This window comes from Apium graveolens, chromosome 5 (genome assembly GCF_009905375.1).
Source record: "Apium graveolens cultivar Ventura chromosome 5, ASM990537v1, whole genome shotgun sequence".
NCBI classification, from domain to species: Eukaryota; Viridiplantae; Streptophyta; class Magnoliopsida; order Apiales; family Apiaceae; genus Apium; species Apium graveolens.
In genome coordinates this window covers 237488954-237507794 of record NC_133651.1, presented here as the reverse complement: position 1 = coordinate 237507794, position 18841 = coordinate 237488954, and the positions used below count along the sequence as shown (strand labels likewise).

Genomic DNA, 18841 nt, shown 5'->3' with positions numbered 1-18841 from the left:
AAGTCATTAAGAGCTGGTCAAGGACTTGTTCTTGATGGAACTAGTGCCTTGGTTTCTAGTGACAGAAAAACATCTGAAGATGAACTATTCTAGCATATTTTCTAGTATCTAGTATCTAAAAATAATAAAGTCTCATGTCAAATATTTTAGACATCTTATCTCATTAATTCTTTGAAACTAATCTAAATCCGTTTCCGTTATGTCAATATATTAATCTAAGAAACTAACCTTACCAATAATTATGTGCACGAAATGTTGTTGACTGACATTCTTAGCCTTGACTTGATGCTGCCAAAGAATCAACAGAATTCTGCATTGGATTTTCACCTCCTCTATGACCAAGGATGAAGGTTCAAACTTTGCCTTGCAAAGTTGATCCACTTTGACCTTGGTGTCATGATGTTGAGTAATTTGATTCTGGATCACTTCATGCAATGCTTTGAAAGAATATTTCCTTAGTTTGGGAGTGAGAGAGAGAGCTTGGAGTGTGTCTGAGAATTTATTGAACTTGGTTTTGATTTCCTAGAAAAGTTGGCATCAGCTCATCAATCCTATCATTGACCAACTTCTTTAATTCACTTTGATTCTTGACCAGAGTGCTTTCCATGGCTCTTCCAAGATGATAAAAGGCCTTCAATAGAGCTGTATACAACTCAGTCACAATATCATACACCTCTTGAGGAGCGAGAACCTTAGCATTACTACTCAAAATTGTGAAATATTCCACCTTGAATTTTTCTAAGGCCTTTTCCATGGTTGTTGTGAAGTCTTTTAAGCGCCATACATCCGCATTACCATCTGCTTCATCTGCAAACTTTTCCTGCTGCTCTTCAACATCCTCCTTGTATGAGAGTGGAATTGCTTAATAGTCCTGGTTTGACATATCTGTGTTAAGGAGCTGTTGGGTAATGTTGGCTAGGCCTGCAAGCTGCTCAACCAAAAGATCATTTGCATTAGTTGGACGGGCTTGAGCATCTTGCAGCCATTGAAATATAAGGTGAGAAGGTTGTGTTGTGGTGTTTGAGGTGGAAGGGATGTCTGTTTTGTTTGAGGTAGAGGGTATTGAGGTGGTAGGTAACCCTGTGTCTGGAGTCACAGTTGAACTCACAGTTAAAATTGTGGTTGTGATAGTGTGTTGTTCACCAAGAGTGGGAACCTCCATTTGAATTGTAGGGGATTTGACCAGGTTAGTGTCATGTACCATGGCCTCAAACACTTGTTCTCCTTGCAAACAACTGGCACTTGAATGTGCTATACTTGCTTCCCCAATAGCTGAATCATTGGAAATTTTACTCCCAAATTATATTGACAAAGCAATTTCAGCCAGGGTTTTGAGGGGAGTTATCTCTACAGGAGGAACCTCCAATTGAATTGGAGAGGATTTAGATAGCTCCCCCTCAGGAGTACTACCATCAAACATGTCTATCTGTGAAGGGTCTTCAGTAAAAAAATGATGAAACCCCTGTGTTTTTTATGGTGCCATCATGGTCTACCCTGGCTAGTAGTCTCCCACCATCTAAATGCGGTTCCTGGATGGTGAGCACGGTTTAATAAACTGTATCACTTAATTTTACAACACTTGAGAAATGGATTCAAGTGTTTCATTGTAAGAAGAAGAAATTTGAGATATAAGATTATTGATGTTTTTATTGAGTGTTGGAAACTCCCCTTGAGTGTGAGAGGGAGTTTCAAATGATGCGCCCTCAATTATGTGTGCCATCCATACTTCTTCTTTCAACAACTTGAGAGTGTTCAAGTTGGGGTGCAGACTCTGTACAGGATGCACTAGGGGGAGTGCTTTGTTCAATAGAGACACCTTGTTGAGAAGGTTCCCCTAGAGTCTATTTAAGTCCCACTATTACAACTACATCATGTTGGGAAGATGCTGAGGTGGGTAATTGAGTGGTCAAATTAGGTTTCTTAGTCTTCTTTGGTATCTTGACGAGGTTATAATATATTGGAATTTTATCCTCACCACTCTAATTTACAACAATTAAGGATGTCTGCTTTCTCTTCTTTTTACTCAGTCCACCCTATTGAGAGGATGAAGTGGTTGGTTTCTTAGCTTCTAATGTAATGAAGGAAGGGTATCAGTTGTGGAAGGTCCCTGTTGGTGTTCCTGTGTGTTTACTTCCACAAGGATATGAGCCATAAATGTGCTAGATGTAACACTAGACCTCATGTTAGGCATAGAGTAAGGGTAAGTCTTAAATCTTTCTAACATGAAGTCAGTGATTCTCAGACTTATAGCACTACACCATAAGCGGGCTACTTTATGGCAAGTGTTACAAGGAGCGTTACATTAGTTAAGAGATTTTTGGCCTATTGTAACACCTCTCTTGTATTGTTTCAATAGCTATAAATCTAGTGTTGCGGAGAATTTCTGGTGTTGCACAACATGTAACACCAACTACTGGTGTTACATTATATACTTTTTTAATTATAAAAATATTAAAATAGAAATATTATCATAAATTAGTATTAAATTATATTCTGATTTACTAGTGAATGATCAATGTAATATATAATATGATGTAAATCTAAAATTTCTTATACATAAATTCAAAGATATTTTTATATTCCTATTTAATCAATAACAATTAAATAATTAGCAAAAAACACTAAAATTAAAAAATAAATAAAATATGTACGATTTACTAAGTGAAATATTTGGGCGGTATTCCCCCCCAAATGAAAACACATTCTCGGACATATCTCTCACAATCTCAAGCTTCTCAAACCCTTAGTCTCAGCCTCCTCTCTCAGCTTCACTTGTTCCCGAAAGGTACTCTCTCTCTCTCTCTCTCCCTCTCTCTTCATCTCTCTCTTGTACTGACTACAACAACAATTACAAACTCTTCTTCTTCATTCTGGTTAGATTTCTCAATTTTAGTTTTTTATTTGATTTGGGGATAATATATATGGTTTTGAACTTTTTAGCATCTTCTTCTCTTTGCTTCGATTAGTAATTCATTTGTATTTGACTAATTAAGGTATATGAGTTGGATGTTTGAATAATTAGGGTACTAATTAGGTATTTTGACTGATTAGGTGTCTTGATTACTGGATTCAGCTGCCAAATTAGTTATACACCATTTTAAGTTGATTCTCATTGAATTTTGATCTCTATGTATTGATGTTTTGTGTGATTTTATATAGTTTTTTATGCACTTGCGCAGGAGGCGAAAGTAAGATATCAGGATTTAAAATTATTGATTTTGTGAGTTTAAATATATAAAACATTGTACTCTTGCAAAACTCCGCTGAAGAGGTAGATCATCCCCAATTCATACTACTAATTTTGCTATTACCAATTATATATGTGCGTGTGTGTCTAATCTTCGTAAAAATGATATAAATTGGGTAACAGTCAGAGTCGAAAAGAGGATTCCTCACTTTATACGGTCAAGATCAACTTAGAATCTTAATGCAAATTATAAGCCAAACACAAGTGCATCGATATTTGTTGTGAATTGTAAAATGCAGTGTTAATTTGTTGCGCTAAATATTTGTTTCTTTGTAATTCACATATGTTTTTATAGGAATTATTTGTTTCTTTCTTAATACATTTTTTTCCCGTTAAATTTATTTAAAAACGAGAATGTGTCACTCGAATTAAGCTTTTATATGTAGCTAACAAAACACGGAAATGGAAAAAGCTATATAATGAAGAACAATCACTACACCAGAAACTGAATCAGACAACACCTATTACACAATGGTGGCCAATAAAACTGTTGTCTCAAAAAATCAGACAACGATTAATTGGTAGTTGACCAAAAAGCCTTGTATCATTCTGTTTCACACAATAGTGATCCAACTTATTCGAAATTGTTGTCTAAATGGTGCCCATGTGCTCCAATGAGACAAAGGTTGTATTTATCCTCATTGTGTGACATCTATTGGTACAAGTGTTCTTTAGGTCACAATAAACCGGTGTGCTTTCTATGGTTTTACACAATGGGTTTTAAGGACTGTTGTGCAACTTAGAAAACGGTTTTCCGGTACCAATGTGTTATTTATTTGAGACAATAGTGCAGAAAAACCAATGTTAGAAACAAAGCATAACAGATAATAGTTTATCACCCCTGTTGAGTAAAAGAGTTTCAGACAATGGTGTCTTACTCGTTGTCTGAATCACCTACATTAGAAAATATGTTACAACAACTTTTATGAAAAACTGTTGTCTAATTTTCAGAGGGTTTTAAAAAAATTGCCTAAAACATAAATCTTTAGACAAAAAGCAAACCAAATGCTTTAAGAACATTATCAAATAAATGCTTCCAACAAGTTGTCAAACCAGATGTACAAAAAACTTCTCAACCTAACTGAAAGGTACAAATTACATATAACAATTCTTGGATAAAAATCAAACCAAATCCTTCAAGAACAATGCCAAAACAAATCTTACAATAAACTGTCCAACCAAATTTGATTTAGTACAAATTATAAGCAAAGGGGATAACATAGGCACTTATAGGCAACATCTGATCAGTTTATATAATTATGGAAGTTGAATCATCTCTTCTTCCTCCCGCATGTAACTGCTATTTTCTTCCTCGACTTCATCAACAGTTAGGAACATGGTGACATCTACCTCATTTTCAAGTTCAATTTCTACGGATCCCTCATTTTCATCGTCACTTTGATCATTGAACTTGTTTGGTAATTTTAATACAACTGACCAGAATTTTTCAAGAGGGTCGTCAATGTAACAAACTTGTTTGACATGTTTACCTAACACAAAAGGGTCGTTCAGAAAACCTAACTTGTGTAAATTAACAACTGTATATCCTAAATCATCTATCTTAACCCATTTGTTCATATCTACCCAATTGCACCGAAAGATAGGGACTCGAAAATGGTTATAGTCCAACTCCCAAATACTTGTGATTACTCCATAAAATGTATGTGAAATATGCTCAATGTTCTTATCCTTATCCTGCACGAGCATTGTATCAGCATGAACACAAACACCGCTGCATTGAACTTGTCACGTATCATCACGATCTTTTGTGCTGTAGGTAACACCATTGACTTTGTAGCCACTGAATGTAGGGACATACTTGTTAGGCCCTTCTGCAAGCCACATTACCTCCTTAGATACCATACTTTTCACATCAAGCAATTATGACGAAATCTGTCCAAAAAATAAAATACTAAAGCAATTAGAAATTTACTTGATTTCTTTAAATTAGAAAAAAATTATTGTCTAGCTATTACCTTCTTTTGAAACCAATTAGGGAATGTTTCATTTTGCTTGTTCTTAAGCCATTCTTCATCATTTTCATGTAATGGATATCTTGCCACCAAGAAGGCCATATGTTCACTGTGAGTAAATCAATTTCAGCTTTTGTTGAAAAAAATCATAAAATCATGGAACAAAAAACAGATGTATCTATTGCTGAAAAATCAGAAATCTAAATAAAGAAACTTACTTGAAATATGGGGTCAATTCATTACTGTTTTGAAGAAGACACAGATGTGCTTGGTGCAAATCCTTGATGCTCGGCTTTATCATTGTTGCACCAGATAAGGGTCTGTATTTCTCCTTGTTCTTATCCCTTCCCGGTAACCCAACTGTTGGTTCTTCAAAATTAACTAAACACTCAACCGCCTCTTCTGCAATATAGGCCTCAGCGATGCAACCTTCCGGATGAGCCCTATTTCGAACATATCCCTTGAACGTCTTCATATATCTCTCGAAAGGATACATCCAACGTAGGAAGATAGGACCACAAAGCTCAACTTCTCTTACAAGATGAACTGAGAGATGGATCATTACATCAAACAAGGAAGGGGGGAAGTGCTTTTCTAGCTGGCATAAGGTCTCCACCAATTGAGACTGCATTTTTTCTAATTTATCGACCTCAATGACTTTACTACAAATTGCCTTGAAAAAAAGGCAAAACCTGATAATAGTGCACCTGACCTGTTTTTGAAGTACTGACCGAAGTGCGATGGGGAGCAAGTGATGCAACATTGTATGACAGTTGTGAGATTTCATTCCAACAAGTCGTAGAGTGTCCATTGATACTATACCCTTAAGGTTCGAACAAAAACCATCAGGTAACTTCATGCCAATCAGGGACGAGCAGACAATCTTTTTTTCTTTATGCAATAAGTTCCAAGATGCCATCGGTAACTTCTCTTTTTTTCCAGAATGTTTTGGTCTCAGCTCCATTCTTATTCCCATTTCAGCCATATAAATACGAACAGATTCTCTATCTTTTGTCTTCCCGGGAATATTTAGCAATGTACCGGTTAAAGCCTCGCATATATTTTTTTCTATATGCATCACATCGAGGGTATGGCGAACTGGCAAAAACTTCCAGTACTCAAGCTGAAAAAATATAGACATCTTTTTCCAAATTGGTCAAGGTTCCCCTTTTTTCCACCGAGGTTGGTTTTGTGTCTTACCATAAACATGGTCCGCTAGTGGTAGTACCCTTTCTAATACCTCCTCTCCAGTTAAAGGAATAGGTTCTGATAACTTCTCCATGGTGTTATCAAAGGCTAATTTTTGCCTTCGATATGGATGATTTCTGGGCAGCCATCTACGATGTCTCATAACCACCATCTTTTTGTAAGTAGCCAACCTGGTAGCTTTTGTTTTATCAACACAAACTACACAAGCATTATATCCTTTAATGATGTTACCCGACAAGTTTCCTAAGGCTGGATAATCACTAATTGTCCACAATAAAATTCCTCTTAGTATGAAAGACTCTTTCTTAAATGCATCATAAACTTGTTTCCCATGCCACAATTTCTGCAAATCTTCTATAAGTGGTTGAAGGTATACATCAATATCATTTCCAGACTGATTTGGTCCGGATATCAATAGACTTAGCATAATGTACTTTCTCTTCATACAAAGCCAAGGTGGGAGGTTGTAAATTGAAAGCAACACAGGCCATGTTGAGTGATCACTTCCTGGTCCATGGAAAGGATTAAATCCATCGGAGGATAAAGCTAACCGAAGGTTCCTAGCCTTTGCAATAAACTCAGGCCACCTTTGATCGACATCCTTCCATGTCTTTGAGTCAGCCGGATGTTTAATTTTACCATCATTTTGTCGCTCGGTTTTATGCCAAGTCATGTCCTTTGCAATCTGAGCTGTATTGAACAAATTTCTCAATCTTGGAATCAATGGAAAGTACCATAGAACCTTAGCAGGGATCCCTTCCAATTCTTCTCCTTTCTTGTTTAACTTCCATCCAGATGCCCCACATATTCGGCAAATCGTCTCATCTTCGTCCCTCTCACCGCGGTATAAGAGACAATCATTTGGACACGCATATATTTTTTCATAATCCATGCCTAAAGTACATAAAGTTTTCTTGGCTTCACCAAAAGATGAAGGCATACTGTTGCCTTCCGGAAGCATTGATGCAAGCAAAAGAAGGACATCGGAAAAGCATTTATCAGAAATACCATGTTTTGCTTTTAAATTATACAACTTGACTAAAGCTCTCATTTTTGTAAAACTCTCGCATCCAGGATAAAGTGGTTCATTTTCACCTTGAACATGATTCATAAAATCAAAAGAATCTAACGAAATATCCTCATCATCGATAATATTCTGCCTCATTCTCATGTTTGTAGGATCAACGGATGATTCTGAAGTTTCCTATTCAAAAACTACATGACTCTGTACATAATTTGACTCTCCATGCCATATCCAACACGTATAGGTTTGATCAATACCATATTGATAAAGATCATCCTTAACAGTCTGAGCATTCCAAGATTTACTATGAGCGCATCTTAAGCATGGACAACTAATTTTATTTTCTTTAAACCCATTCAGAAATGAAAAATTTAACAATTCATCCACTCCAAGTTTAAATTCTTGTGTTCTTCTATCTGCTTTCAACCAAGATCTATCCATTTTTACTCAACCAAGTTTAAACCCATTCTTTTGCTCAAATTCCACAAACATATATATTCCATAAAACTCGATATGGACCCTTATTAAAATTCTCCAAATAGATATGAACCCTAATTTCAAGTTCTCCAAATCGATATAAACACCAAATCCCCAAATTGATATGAATTCAGCAAAAACTTACCTGAGTTCAGCAAAGTGAAGTTCCCCTGGATTACTTCAGACATCAAAGAACTGAGACAAATATATGGTTAAGAAATGGTGTATGAAGGAGACAATAAAAGAGGCATAATAAAACATAGATACTTCAGACAGACAATGATCACGTATAATAATGCTAGTCAAACTACTTTATTGCTAGTCAAAATTATTTACACTTTCCCCCTCTTTCACCAGTGTTCCCACTTATATTTTTTTTGAAAAAAATAGAAATTTTCTTAAAGTAAAAGAATTTGGTTTCTTGGTTTATTTAAAACTCAGGACAATGGTTTCAACAATATTGCATTGTAAAAAAATGTAAACACAATGGTTTGTAGCATAGTTAATTTTAAATCTTGGACAACGGTTTCAATAATTTATCATTGTAGTAACACCTACAAACAAGTGTTTTTTCAATAAACCATTGTCGTATTATATCAACTTTTTCGACAAACACAAGGACTATAAATGATTTTGTAGGCTTCGAAGACATGCAACAAGAGGAACAATTGACATGTTAAAACTTACATTATTAAATATATATTTAAATATCACTAATTATTTATGAAATAAATTACAAGTGTCTTCTTTTAATTTGTTACATTGTAATCATATACTATATGTGCATTCAGTGGTTACTTTCGAACTATATAGTCGATAACTCTATATAAAAAATTCGGGATTTGTTAAGTTTTTAAATAGACACTATATCTGTTATAAAAGCGAAACGAGTCATTTTAATGTCGACAAATTTGAATATTTCGCCTTTAATTTTTGTTTGATCTAGGGTTATAGGGTTTAGGGTTTAGGGTTTAGGGTTTAGGGTTTGGTGGAATAATTTTTTCTTACATAAGACAACGGTTTTTGCAATTTCCCATTGTAAGAACATGTAAATTATTGTGTCGTCCTTATCATGTCGTGTATTCAAAATCCAAACACAAATACTAAATTATCGTGGTGTGTTAAAAATTGTCGGGTGTAGCTTATATAAACAACTTTTTAGATACACTTAATTTATACATGACCTCGTTTACTTACTAATTCATTGCCTTTTTCTAATTTTTGGAAAATTACCTTCGGGCATGATACTCAAGATTCCTGGTATGTTATGAAATATTCCCTAAATTTTGCCAACATACCAGGAGAATATTTCATAACATACGAGGATTCTTGAGTATCATGCCCGAAAGTAATTTTCCAAAAATTAAAAAAAGGCAATGAATTAGTAAGTAAACGAGGTCATGTATAAATTAAGTATATCTAAAAAGCTGTTTATATAAGCTACACCCGACAATTTTTAACTCAACACGATAATTTAGTATTTGTGTTTGGATTTTGAGTACACGACATGATAAGGACGACACAATAAGGTACACGACACGAGATACACAACTGAGAAAATTCAAAATTATGAATTAATTAATATCGAAATTATTTAGAAAAAAAATCAAAATGTTACTTCAAAATTTTCCCAATCGTAGATTAAGGATAGATTTAATAGTAACCGTTGTTTAAAAAATATTTAATATTCTCTTCTTTTCAATTAATTTCTAAAAATTATGAATAATTCACTCATCAATCAATTAAAATACACCGTTGGATTGGTAAAATACTAACAATCCAAGCCGTTGGTTTATTCCCCAAAATTATTTCACTTCCCCCTCTTTTCATTTTCATTCCCCCCTTTTGTTCCCCCCTTTGTGATTTCTCTTTTCTTACCCGATAATACTTTATTCCCCTATTTTATTTCTCTTCCATTTTCTTTTCTCAATTTCTAATCGAAGCAAATCTAAGAAAGGTACTTGCATGTTTTAATCTGTTCAGTTCTTGGTTGTTGTTGCATGTTACTTGATTAAGCTTGTTATGTTCAGTTCTTGTTTGCTCTTGCTTGTTCTTCATTGGTTATGTTCAGTTCTTGCTTGTTCTTGATTTGTAATGTTTTTACTTGTTTGTTTTGATTCTTATGCTCTTCTTTTCATTTTCATTCCCCCCTTTTGTTCCCCCCTTTGTGGTTTCTCTTTTCTTACCCGATAACACTTCATTCCCCTCCTATTTCTCTTCCATTTTCTTTTCTCAATTTCTAATCGAAGCAAATCTAAGAAAGGTACTTGCATGTTTTAATCTGTTCAGTTCTTGCTTGTTGTTGCATGTTACTTGATTAAGCTTGTTATGTTCAGTTCTTGTTTGCTCTTGCTTGTTCTTTATTGGTTATGTTCAGTTCTTGCTTGTTCTTGATTTGTAATGTTTTTACTTGTTTGTTTTGATTCTTATGCTCTTCTGCTGTGATTCTTTTATATTTTGGTTCGATTCTTGTGAAACCCTCATATGTTATGTAGTTCTTGTTGGATTTTTATAAAACTCTCATATGACTTGTTTCTTTGGTATTTTTTTAATTGTTGTTACTTGCTACTGATTTAAATGGTTCACTTTGATGATGTCTTGGTTAGTTATTAGATTTTGTTTCTCATAAAACCCACATTATTAGAGATTTTTTGGTGGTTAGATTTTGTTTCTCATAAAACCCATATAATTTCTTAGCTTGGCAAATCCTTCCTTATAATGGTTTGTGGTACACAGATTATGGCTCATCCAAAGAAGAAGACACAAGCTTCTCATAAAAAAGCAAAGTCTTCTCCAAACAGAACAACGATGAGAGTTGTGAAGGCTATAAGGAAAACACAATCATTGAACAAAGTTAACCCCTCTTGTTCTTCTCCTATATCTGTCAAGAAGAATTCGATATCTGAAAATTTAAAGAAGAAGTTGTCAAAGAAGAAAAAACAAGTGGATTCTAAGAAAAAGCAAGTGGATTCTAAGAAAAATCCAGAAATACCGGAAGGACTAAAACTATTGAAACGTGGTTGTGTCACGATGCACAGAATTCTGAGACGGAAGATAATGAATCAAAAGCTTACTGTGACCTTCAATGCAAAAGGGGAGCCGTATGGTGATGAAGCTGGAGAGATGCAGTCGTACATTGGAGTTTTGGCAAGGACCAAAGTCCCCATTTGGCATGATAGTTGGAAGCAAGTTCCTGAGCAGACAAAGAATAAAATTTGGGACTGTGTGCAGGTATAGTAAATTGTCTACAAACACATGCCTATCTTTCTCTTTGATATTGGTTTTTTTCTTTTCTTTCTATAAATTTTGTTCATTCGTTAACTTGCATATTTGAATTTTTTTGTTTCTTATGTACGTAGATGGCCTTTATTATACCTCCGACAGCAAGGAAACTGGTATGGGAATCCGCTTGTCAAAAGTGGAGAGAGTTCAAATCCCGGCTCACGACAGAGTACATCCTTCCACACCGGAATCAACCAGAAAAGCTCACTTTTCCTCCGGCTGACTACACGTTCATAGAAAAGTCGCACTGGGAGATGTTTGTTGCTGATCGACTCAGAGATGATTTTAAGGTAAACTTTTTATTATTTTAATTTATTTATCAATTTCAATAATTGGATAGGTATTTAGCGTGATGTTTTAACCTTGTTGGTGCTTTTTTCTACAGAAAATTCATGAAGAACAGGTGAAAAGAAGCCGGATGAATGAGTATCATCATCTAATGTCTCGAAAAGGTTATGCCAACCTAGAAATGGAATGGGTTAGTGATGACAACCTAAATCTACTTAGTCTTTTTATATACTTTGTGTGGTCAATATGAATTTGTATCTTTGAATCATTAATAAAACATGTCGTACATGCAGTTGAAAAAACATCCAGAAGAACCGATAGATCGATCGGATGCCTGGGTCCTTGCAAGGAAAGACAAAGATGGTAATTTTAAAAATGAGAATGTTAAAGAAAAAGCTGAGAAAATAGTAAGTTATTCATTTATATTTCAACCGAGAATATTCATCATAGTTCCAATTTGATTTATAACTTCTTCTATACTGTGGTGTTTTTAGGAGTTGCTCAAGAAGAAGGTTAAAGAAGGGGAATTGGTAGAAGAAGGTAGAAATGATGTGTTAACCATGGCGCTCGGTAAGCCTGAGCATGGAGGCAGAGTACGTGGGCAGGGGAGCCACGTGAAACAGTCTATCTATTTTGATCTGCCGAGACAGAAAAAATCAAGGACTATTGAGGAGAGGATACATGAGGGGGTTAAAAACTTTATGGCTGAGGAGACTCCGAAAATTATAAAACAGAGAGATGCATTTTGGACTGCTGAAATTGAAAGATCAGAGCAGAATTGAAAATGGCTAAAGGTATTGGTCAAAAGGGTAGCCCAATCATTGATTCCCAACAAGGAAGCTGCTCAGATTTAAAGGGCGTGCCTCAGTTCGTAAACGAGAATGATAGGAATGATATTGTGAGGAAAAAGCTGAACGTGGAATCTGGGGATGAAGGTTCAGATCATGGTGATGAGGAGAATGTAGAATGTTTTTCTAAGGACAATATTGGATATAAAAATATTGAAGAGGAGAATGAGCATAATGTTTTTTTCAAAGGTGAGGAGGCCTTTATGGTTGACGCTGATAATGAGTTTGTTGAAATTGAGAATCATCCTAAAGGGTTGAAGTTGGATGGTTTATCCAGTGTTTGTTAACTGGCAATAAGATCAGTAAGCAACATCGTAGCATATGGCCGGGTTGATGAAATCCCTCTTGCTGAAGGATGTGAGCCGACTCTTCACGAAATATGCCTTTCGAAGGAAAATGCAAGAGTGTCCATTTCTTTTGCAATTCAAGAGGATGCTAAGATCCCATTTCCCGTAGGAGATGAAATTGTAACTGTGAAACAAGCAATAGGTTCTTTTATTGCATGGCCAAGGGATCTCGTGGTGGGGAACACAAGCAGTACCCAAGTTTTGTCTACTCCAAAGGTAAAGATTGATGATAGTGTGTGTGTAATTGATATATTTTGTTATGTTTTTACTGTGTTGACGTGCATGTTTTTATTTTCAGAATGTCAAAAAGCGTGGTGCGAAGAAAGTTGGTTCCAAGAAAACAAAGAAGCATGTAGTGATAGAAACTGATAATGTGGAGGATGAGCTTCATGTAGAGATGGGTGTAAATTACCCATCATCTTTAAAACGGTTGTGGATGTGGGCAAAGGATGCTTTAAGCGATGGAAGAACCGTAAGTTTTCAGTTATATGAACAAGCATTTGCTGTCACAAAGAAGCAGGTGATCTTTCTGCAAGATATACATTCCCTATGTGGTAGAGGTGAAATATCCGGATCGATCATTACCATATTCATTCAGTAAGTTTCCACGTACATTAGCTTTTTCAATTTGTTGTTAATTATCTTGAATTAAAAATGAGTGCATTCTTATTTTAATTGTTCTCTAAATAAAATTAAATTAGATTCCAACTATTGTTTAATTTGTTTACAGCTTCTTGTATGAGTTTTTGAGAAAGAATAAAATGACGAATATGATTGCTTTTGTGGATCCGGGTATGGTTGGAGCCATTGGTTGTGGCAATGCAGGGGAGAGGTCACGTGCGCTTGCCAACCGTTTTATGAATGCTAAGGAAGGACAATGCTTTCTTATTCCTTTCAATGACGTGTAAGCATTTCTCACTTTATAAGTACACTTCATATTTTATGATCTCATTAAGATGTTTAAGTACTTGTAATTAATTTTCATTTTTTTTATATTTTTAGTGAATTTTAGAAATTTGTAGAATATATTTGTATGGATGGAACTTTAAATTTGGTAACTTGTAAATTAATTTGCTAACTTGTAAATTGTTAAATATATAATTAAATGAGATATAAGTAATTTATTTAATTATTTCTTCAAGTTACCTTTGGTTATTTTTGAGGTAACATCTAACTGCATAATTAAATTTCTGAATGACACATCTTCTCATGCTTTGATAGGAATCACTGGTCACTAACCGTTGTTGTTCCAACGACGGAGGTAGTATACCACATGGATCCTCTTAAGCGTCGTATTGCAAGCGATGAATGGGTAGAAGTTGTTGATAAGTGAGTCAATATTTTTAATTGCTTTAGGTAATTTACGTAAAATGTTTTTTGTTGACTTGTACTACTTTCTAACAGTTCGATAAAGATGTACAAAGAGAGGCTGAATAAGGTGAATAAGGTTGCCAGGAAGAAAATTTGTTGGGAGAATATGACGGTAATAATATTTTTTTATAATTTCTCATATATGCAAGTAAAATATGTGATTAATTTTATTTTCTATTTTTTTTCAGGGAGTTCCTTTGCAGACAGTGGTCCGGGACTGTGGCCTTATTGTCATGGGATATATGAAAGAAATTTGTTATGACAAAGAGCTTCAATTTGCAACTAAGGTATGATTTTTTCTTGTTTTTAATTTTAAATTACAACTTTATGTCGGCTGGTACTTTATTTTCACTATCAACACAGTGGCTTACAAAACTGTCAAAACTTTATTTGATTTTCAGTGGATTCGTAGAGGCAATCTGGCTTACAATGAGGATGACTTAAACGTGATCAAGATGGACTTCGCCAAATTCTTCATGAAGTTTTATTCATGTTAAGTTAGTCTCGCGAATAGTTTATATGTAATTTGTGATGGTAAGATGAACTAGTTTAAGTTATATTGACGTTGTTGGTATGGTGTTTAAGTGGAGTTTTTCTGAACTTTTTATGGTTGTTGAAGTTTGGTGGATATATGTACTTATGGTTGAAGTGGATCTTTGGTGTAGTTGGTAAATTATGAAGTTTATCGGATGTTATGGTATTTATCGCATGGTACATTTGGTTTTTGAATGGTTTGGTATTTGATTTTGAAATTTGTATTTGTAAAGGCTTTATTTATAAATAGAATAGGTATAGAACCATTGCTATATTTGATAGACAATTGTTTAGTAAAATAAAAATACCTATTGTGCTAAGTTATACTAGACAACAGTTGGTACATAAGTAAACCATTGTCCTAAGCTATATCAGACAATATTTGGCACAAAAGTAAACCATTGTGCTAAAGATATTCGACAATGATGTTTTAAAAGGCATACACTTGTATGAACCAAACTTATACAACTGAATAGTAGAACTTAAACATTGTGCCTTAATGATTTGCACAATAGATCAAATTATTAACACCATTGTATGTACAAATCCTAACAACACTCTGGGATCACTACATACCATTGTTAGATTAGCTTCTAACAATATCTTGGTCATTACAAAAACTGTTGTGAGCATTGCTAAAACACAATACCCAAAAACAAAAAACTGTTGTCTAAAGTATGTCATACATTTGTTTTCTTAATAAAAACCAATGTGTAACTAGATGAAATAAATACATAAACCGTTGTAGGAGTCAATTCACATAACACTATTTTTAACTATTGTGCCTCTACATTATTACAACGGCTAGAAAACTGTTGTTTGTAGAATATTAGAAAGGGTCATATGCGTTGTGTGAATAAAATGAGATAAAGGCTTTATATTCAGTTGTGTGATGTATTTGTTACAATGGTGCGTAACCATTGTATGAGTACCAAACACACCGCCCCCGGATAGACAATGAAATATTCATCTTTTAGACAACGGTGTAAAACCATTGTCTGATTCAATATTTCTTGTAGTGAATGAAAAACTGGATTATTGAAATTGTTGAATCTGTTATATGAGATGTGTTTATATAACTAGTATAGATAAATTCTAGAGTGGTTTACAAGTTGTAGATGTACTATCTTGCAAGTATATTTAAACTACTAGTATATGCACACTACTAGTGTATGATTATTTATTTATATATTTTGCGGTTAAGTTGCTGGGGATCTTCTGTACTCTGCCAGCTACACCATGCAATCAGCTGTACTCTTGTACATGGACCTTTATTTTGTTTTCATCTTAGTTTGAGTATCTGTCTATTTTTTTTATTTAATTTGTTGTATCCATTAAAATACAAATAATACGCACACAAGAAGGTTCTTATTATTTTTTTCATCTACTTAAATTTGTTAATGAGCATTCAATTTACTAGTTATTTGAAGTGTTGTGCAGTTTTACCAACACACGAAGAGCTGCATGCACCAAGCAGTTCAGAAACTGATGGCCGGTAATTGGTGACTACTATATTTACTTACAATAATTGTTGTCCCAAAAATGAATCTAATTTTTGAACTCCTAATTTCTCAATTATTTATTATTATTATCTGTACTTTTATGTTTTTCTTCGTATTCTTCGTTTCACAATTAATTTTACCAACTAATTTTATTTAATTAATAAACGTAGGACTCAGATAAAAATCATCATTGTCCACCGTCGGCTTGCCGAGACTCATCGCCGACGGCGGTAAAATTTATTGGTGCTCGATATCATTCGGGTTTCCAAATAAATTCCACCGATTAAATAAAATATCCACACAAAATTATATTTTATTTCACGAAATCCATATCAATTCATTCTTGCATAAATTAATAGAATAATAATAAAAATCGAATCAGCCATCTCATGCACCTCACGCGCTGCAAAGCAACAGAACAATAAAGCACGTTCGGAAAAACACATAGCCCAGGCGGTAACACCGCCCCACCACCACTGCAACACACCCATAACCAACACACACACATGTAAACATACACACACACGATTTACATACCCACAGACACAATTAAACACACATATACACGATTACACACACACACATGCACGTATATACAACATATATATCCACGCAAGAGACACACACACATACACAAGTCCACACGCGCCACCCGCCTCGCCGGAGCAGCGAAGGAGGCGGCTGATGAACAGAAACAGAGGTGGCTTACCGGAAAAAGCGAAATCAGGGACACGAAATAGTAGGGAAGGGGGAGAAAGCAGAGGAAGAAGAAGAGGGAGAAAGAAGACGGGAGAGAGTAGAGAGAGAGCAGAGAAATAGCGAGAGATTGAGAGAGGAGAGAGTCGGTGTGAGAAAAAATTGGGGGGAGACAGTCGGTTGAAAGAAAGAGAAGGCAGGGGTAATAGAAAACACGAATGGGTATAAATTAATCTTTATCTGATTTTATCGCGATGTTTCTAACTTCCGACCCCACAATTTAAAGGATTCAATGATCACTTAACGGGCAAAATAATCCAAAAATCCACGAAACTATATTTAATATTCTCAAAATATTCCAACTTAATCAAATATGATTTTTATAATTTTTAAAGAATTCTGAAATTAAATATTGATTTTACAATTAAATGAAATCAGAAAATTAATTAAAGTTAAATAATCAATAAAATATTGATTTCTATACTTTATAAATCCCTAAAATAAATAAATAGAATTATAAAACAACAAAAATAATTTTTTAAAATAATTTTAGCATTTATAAGAATAAATATTCAATAAAATCATTTTAAAATAAAATAATGCCATCCAGTTCAATAATTAATTATACAAATAAGGTTCGTATCCAACAATTACCCAAAATTGACAATAAGATAACACACAGCTAACATACTCATCACATATTTTATTTATTTAGTAATTTGATAATTACATTTACGTATCGGATCCGAAAATAGGTTACTTAGTCGCTAAGTAACTAAAAAGACGATACGATTTTAATACCAGACTTCGATAATTATCAAAACAGTGCTTCCTATAAAACACTTTATACGAAAATAAGATAATAATATCTCGTCTTTTAGGAATACGGATTTTTATCAATCTATAAAATGATTAGTGTATCAAACCGTATCCCGGATTGAAAAAGTCAAAACACGGAAAGTGTTCAGAATTATCAGATTAGGTTAGAAAGGTGATTTCGGAAGAGTTTCGGGTTGTAGAAACGCAAAAACGGTTAAAGTGGGACGATTTCTGATTCTAAAAAGTAATTTTATAATTATGTAAAAATAATCATTATTAATTCTATAAATCCTTATAAAATCATATAATAATCCAAAAATTACTAGAAAATTATCAAAATTATCTATATTTAATTCTGGATAATTAGAAATTAATATATCCTACTTTTTCAGATATCAAAACACAAATATTAATATCAATCATCAAATAATTCACCAAAATTCACTTAAAAATCACATAATAATTATTTATTGATAAAAATAATTACATAATATTTCCCGGACGTTACAGTATATATACAGATGATATAATCATCATATGATTATACAACTATCACGAATATCATATATTCAAAACATATATATAAATACGCATATATAAACATAACAACATGTAAAACATACAAAATCACATACATAACCATCATGGAATATTGCATACATATTATCATCATAAAACCAGTAAATACATAAAGGAATTAAACACTTTTCGCAAGTAGCTCTGATGCCATTATTGGGTTTCGAGCACATAAACGCAACGGAAACAGTAATTAAAAACGTAAAAATCAGAATTTTCGAAACCCACCGCAGGATCCAAGTGAAAAACATATATTTATTTCGTAGATCATATTGTTTACCTTAAGAAGCTTTACCAATTGGTTGACTAATGGAGATCCAAAACTCGTTCAATCATCACGCATCCCGCTCTCGCGATCTACGCTCTATCGGTGTCCACACGAATGCTTGAACTCAAGGATTGAATGTGTACTAGCACAAACTCGTTTCTTCTTGCTCTCTCCATCTTCTCCCTTGGTGGCTAGGATTTTAGTAAAAGTCTTGCACACCAAAATATCAGCCACACAAGAGATATTATATAGAGAGTAGAAAAACAAATTATAACTCTTAACTAATTAGGAGTTATTATTAATTCGAAATTCCTATTTGTATTATAATTAAGTCTCACTTAATTATTTCACTAATAAATTTCATAATTAATATTAGTAAA

The 18841-nt window shown here is 34.0% G+C and overlaps 1 protein-coding gene across 1 annotated transcript; it reads right to left on the bottom strand.

The window, feature by feature from the left end:
- Positions 1-499: 499 nt before the first annotated feature.
- On the bottom strand, positions 500-7600 carry LOC141660813 (uncharacterized). Its single transcript, XM_074467797.1, has 7 exons — positions 6461-7600; positions 5439-6343; positions 5224-5329; positions 4598-4942; positions 4087-4141; positions 1202-1272; positions 500-841 (listed from the first exon to the last, which is right to left on the bottom strand). The coding sequence occupies exons 1-7, from the start codon at positions 7598-7600 to the stop codon at positions 500-502; spliced, it is 2964 nt and encodes a 987-aa protein (XP_074323898.1).
- Between the last annotated feature and the right edge of the window lie 11241 nt (positions 7601-18841).

Bases quoted from the DNA above. Each gene is read 5' to 3' on its own strand.
- LOC141660813 (XM_074467797.1), bottom strand. From the start codon at position 7,600: ATGAGAATGAGGCAGAATATTATCGATGATGAGGATATTTCGTTAGAT. The intron at 5,330-5,438 runs GTAAGTTTCTTT...ATTTACTCACAG, and splicing joins GAATTGACCCCATATTTCAA to TGAACATATGGCCTTCTTGG. The intron at 4,142-4,597 runs GTAGATGTCACC...TTTCTAATGTAG, and splicing joins AAATTGAACTTGAAAATGAG to GTGATTCAGACAACGAGTAA.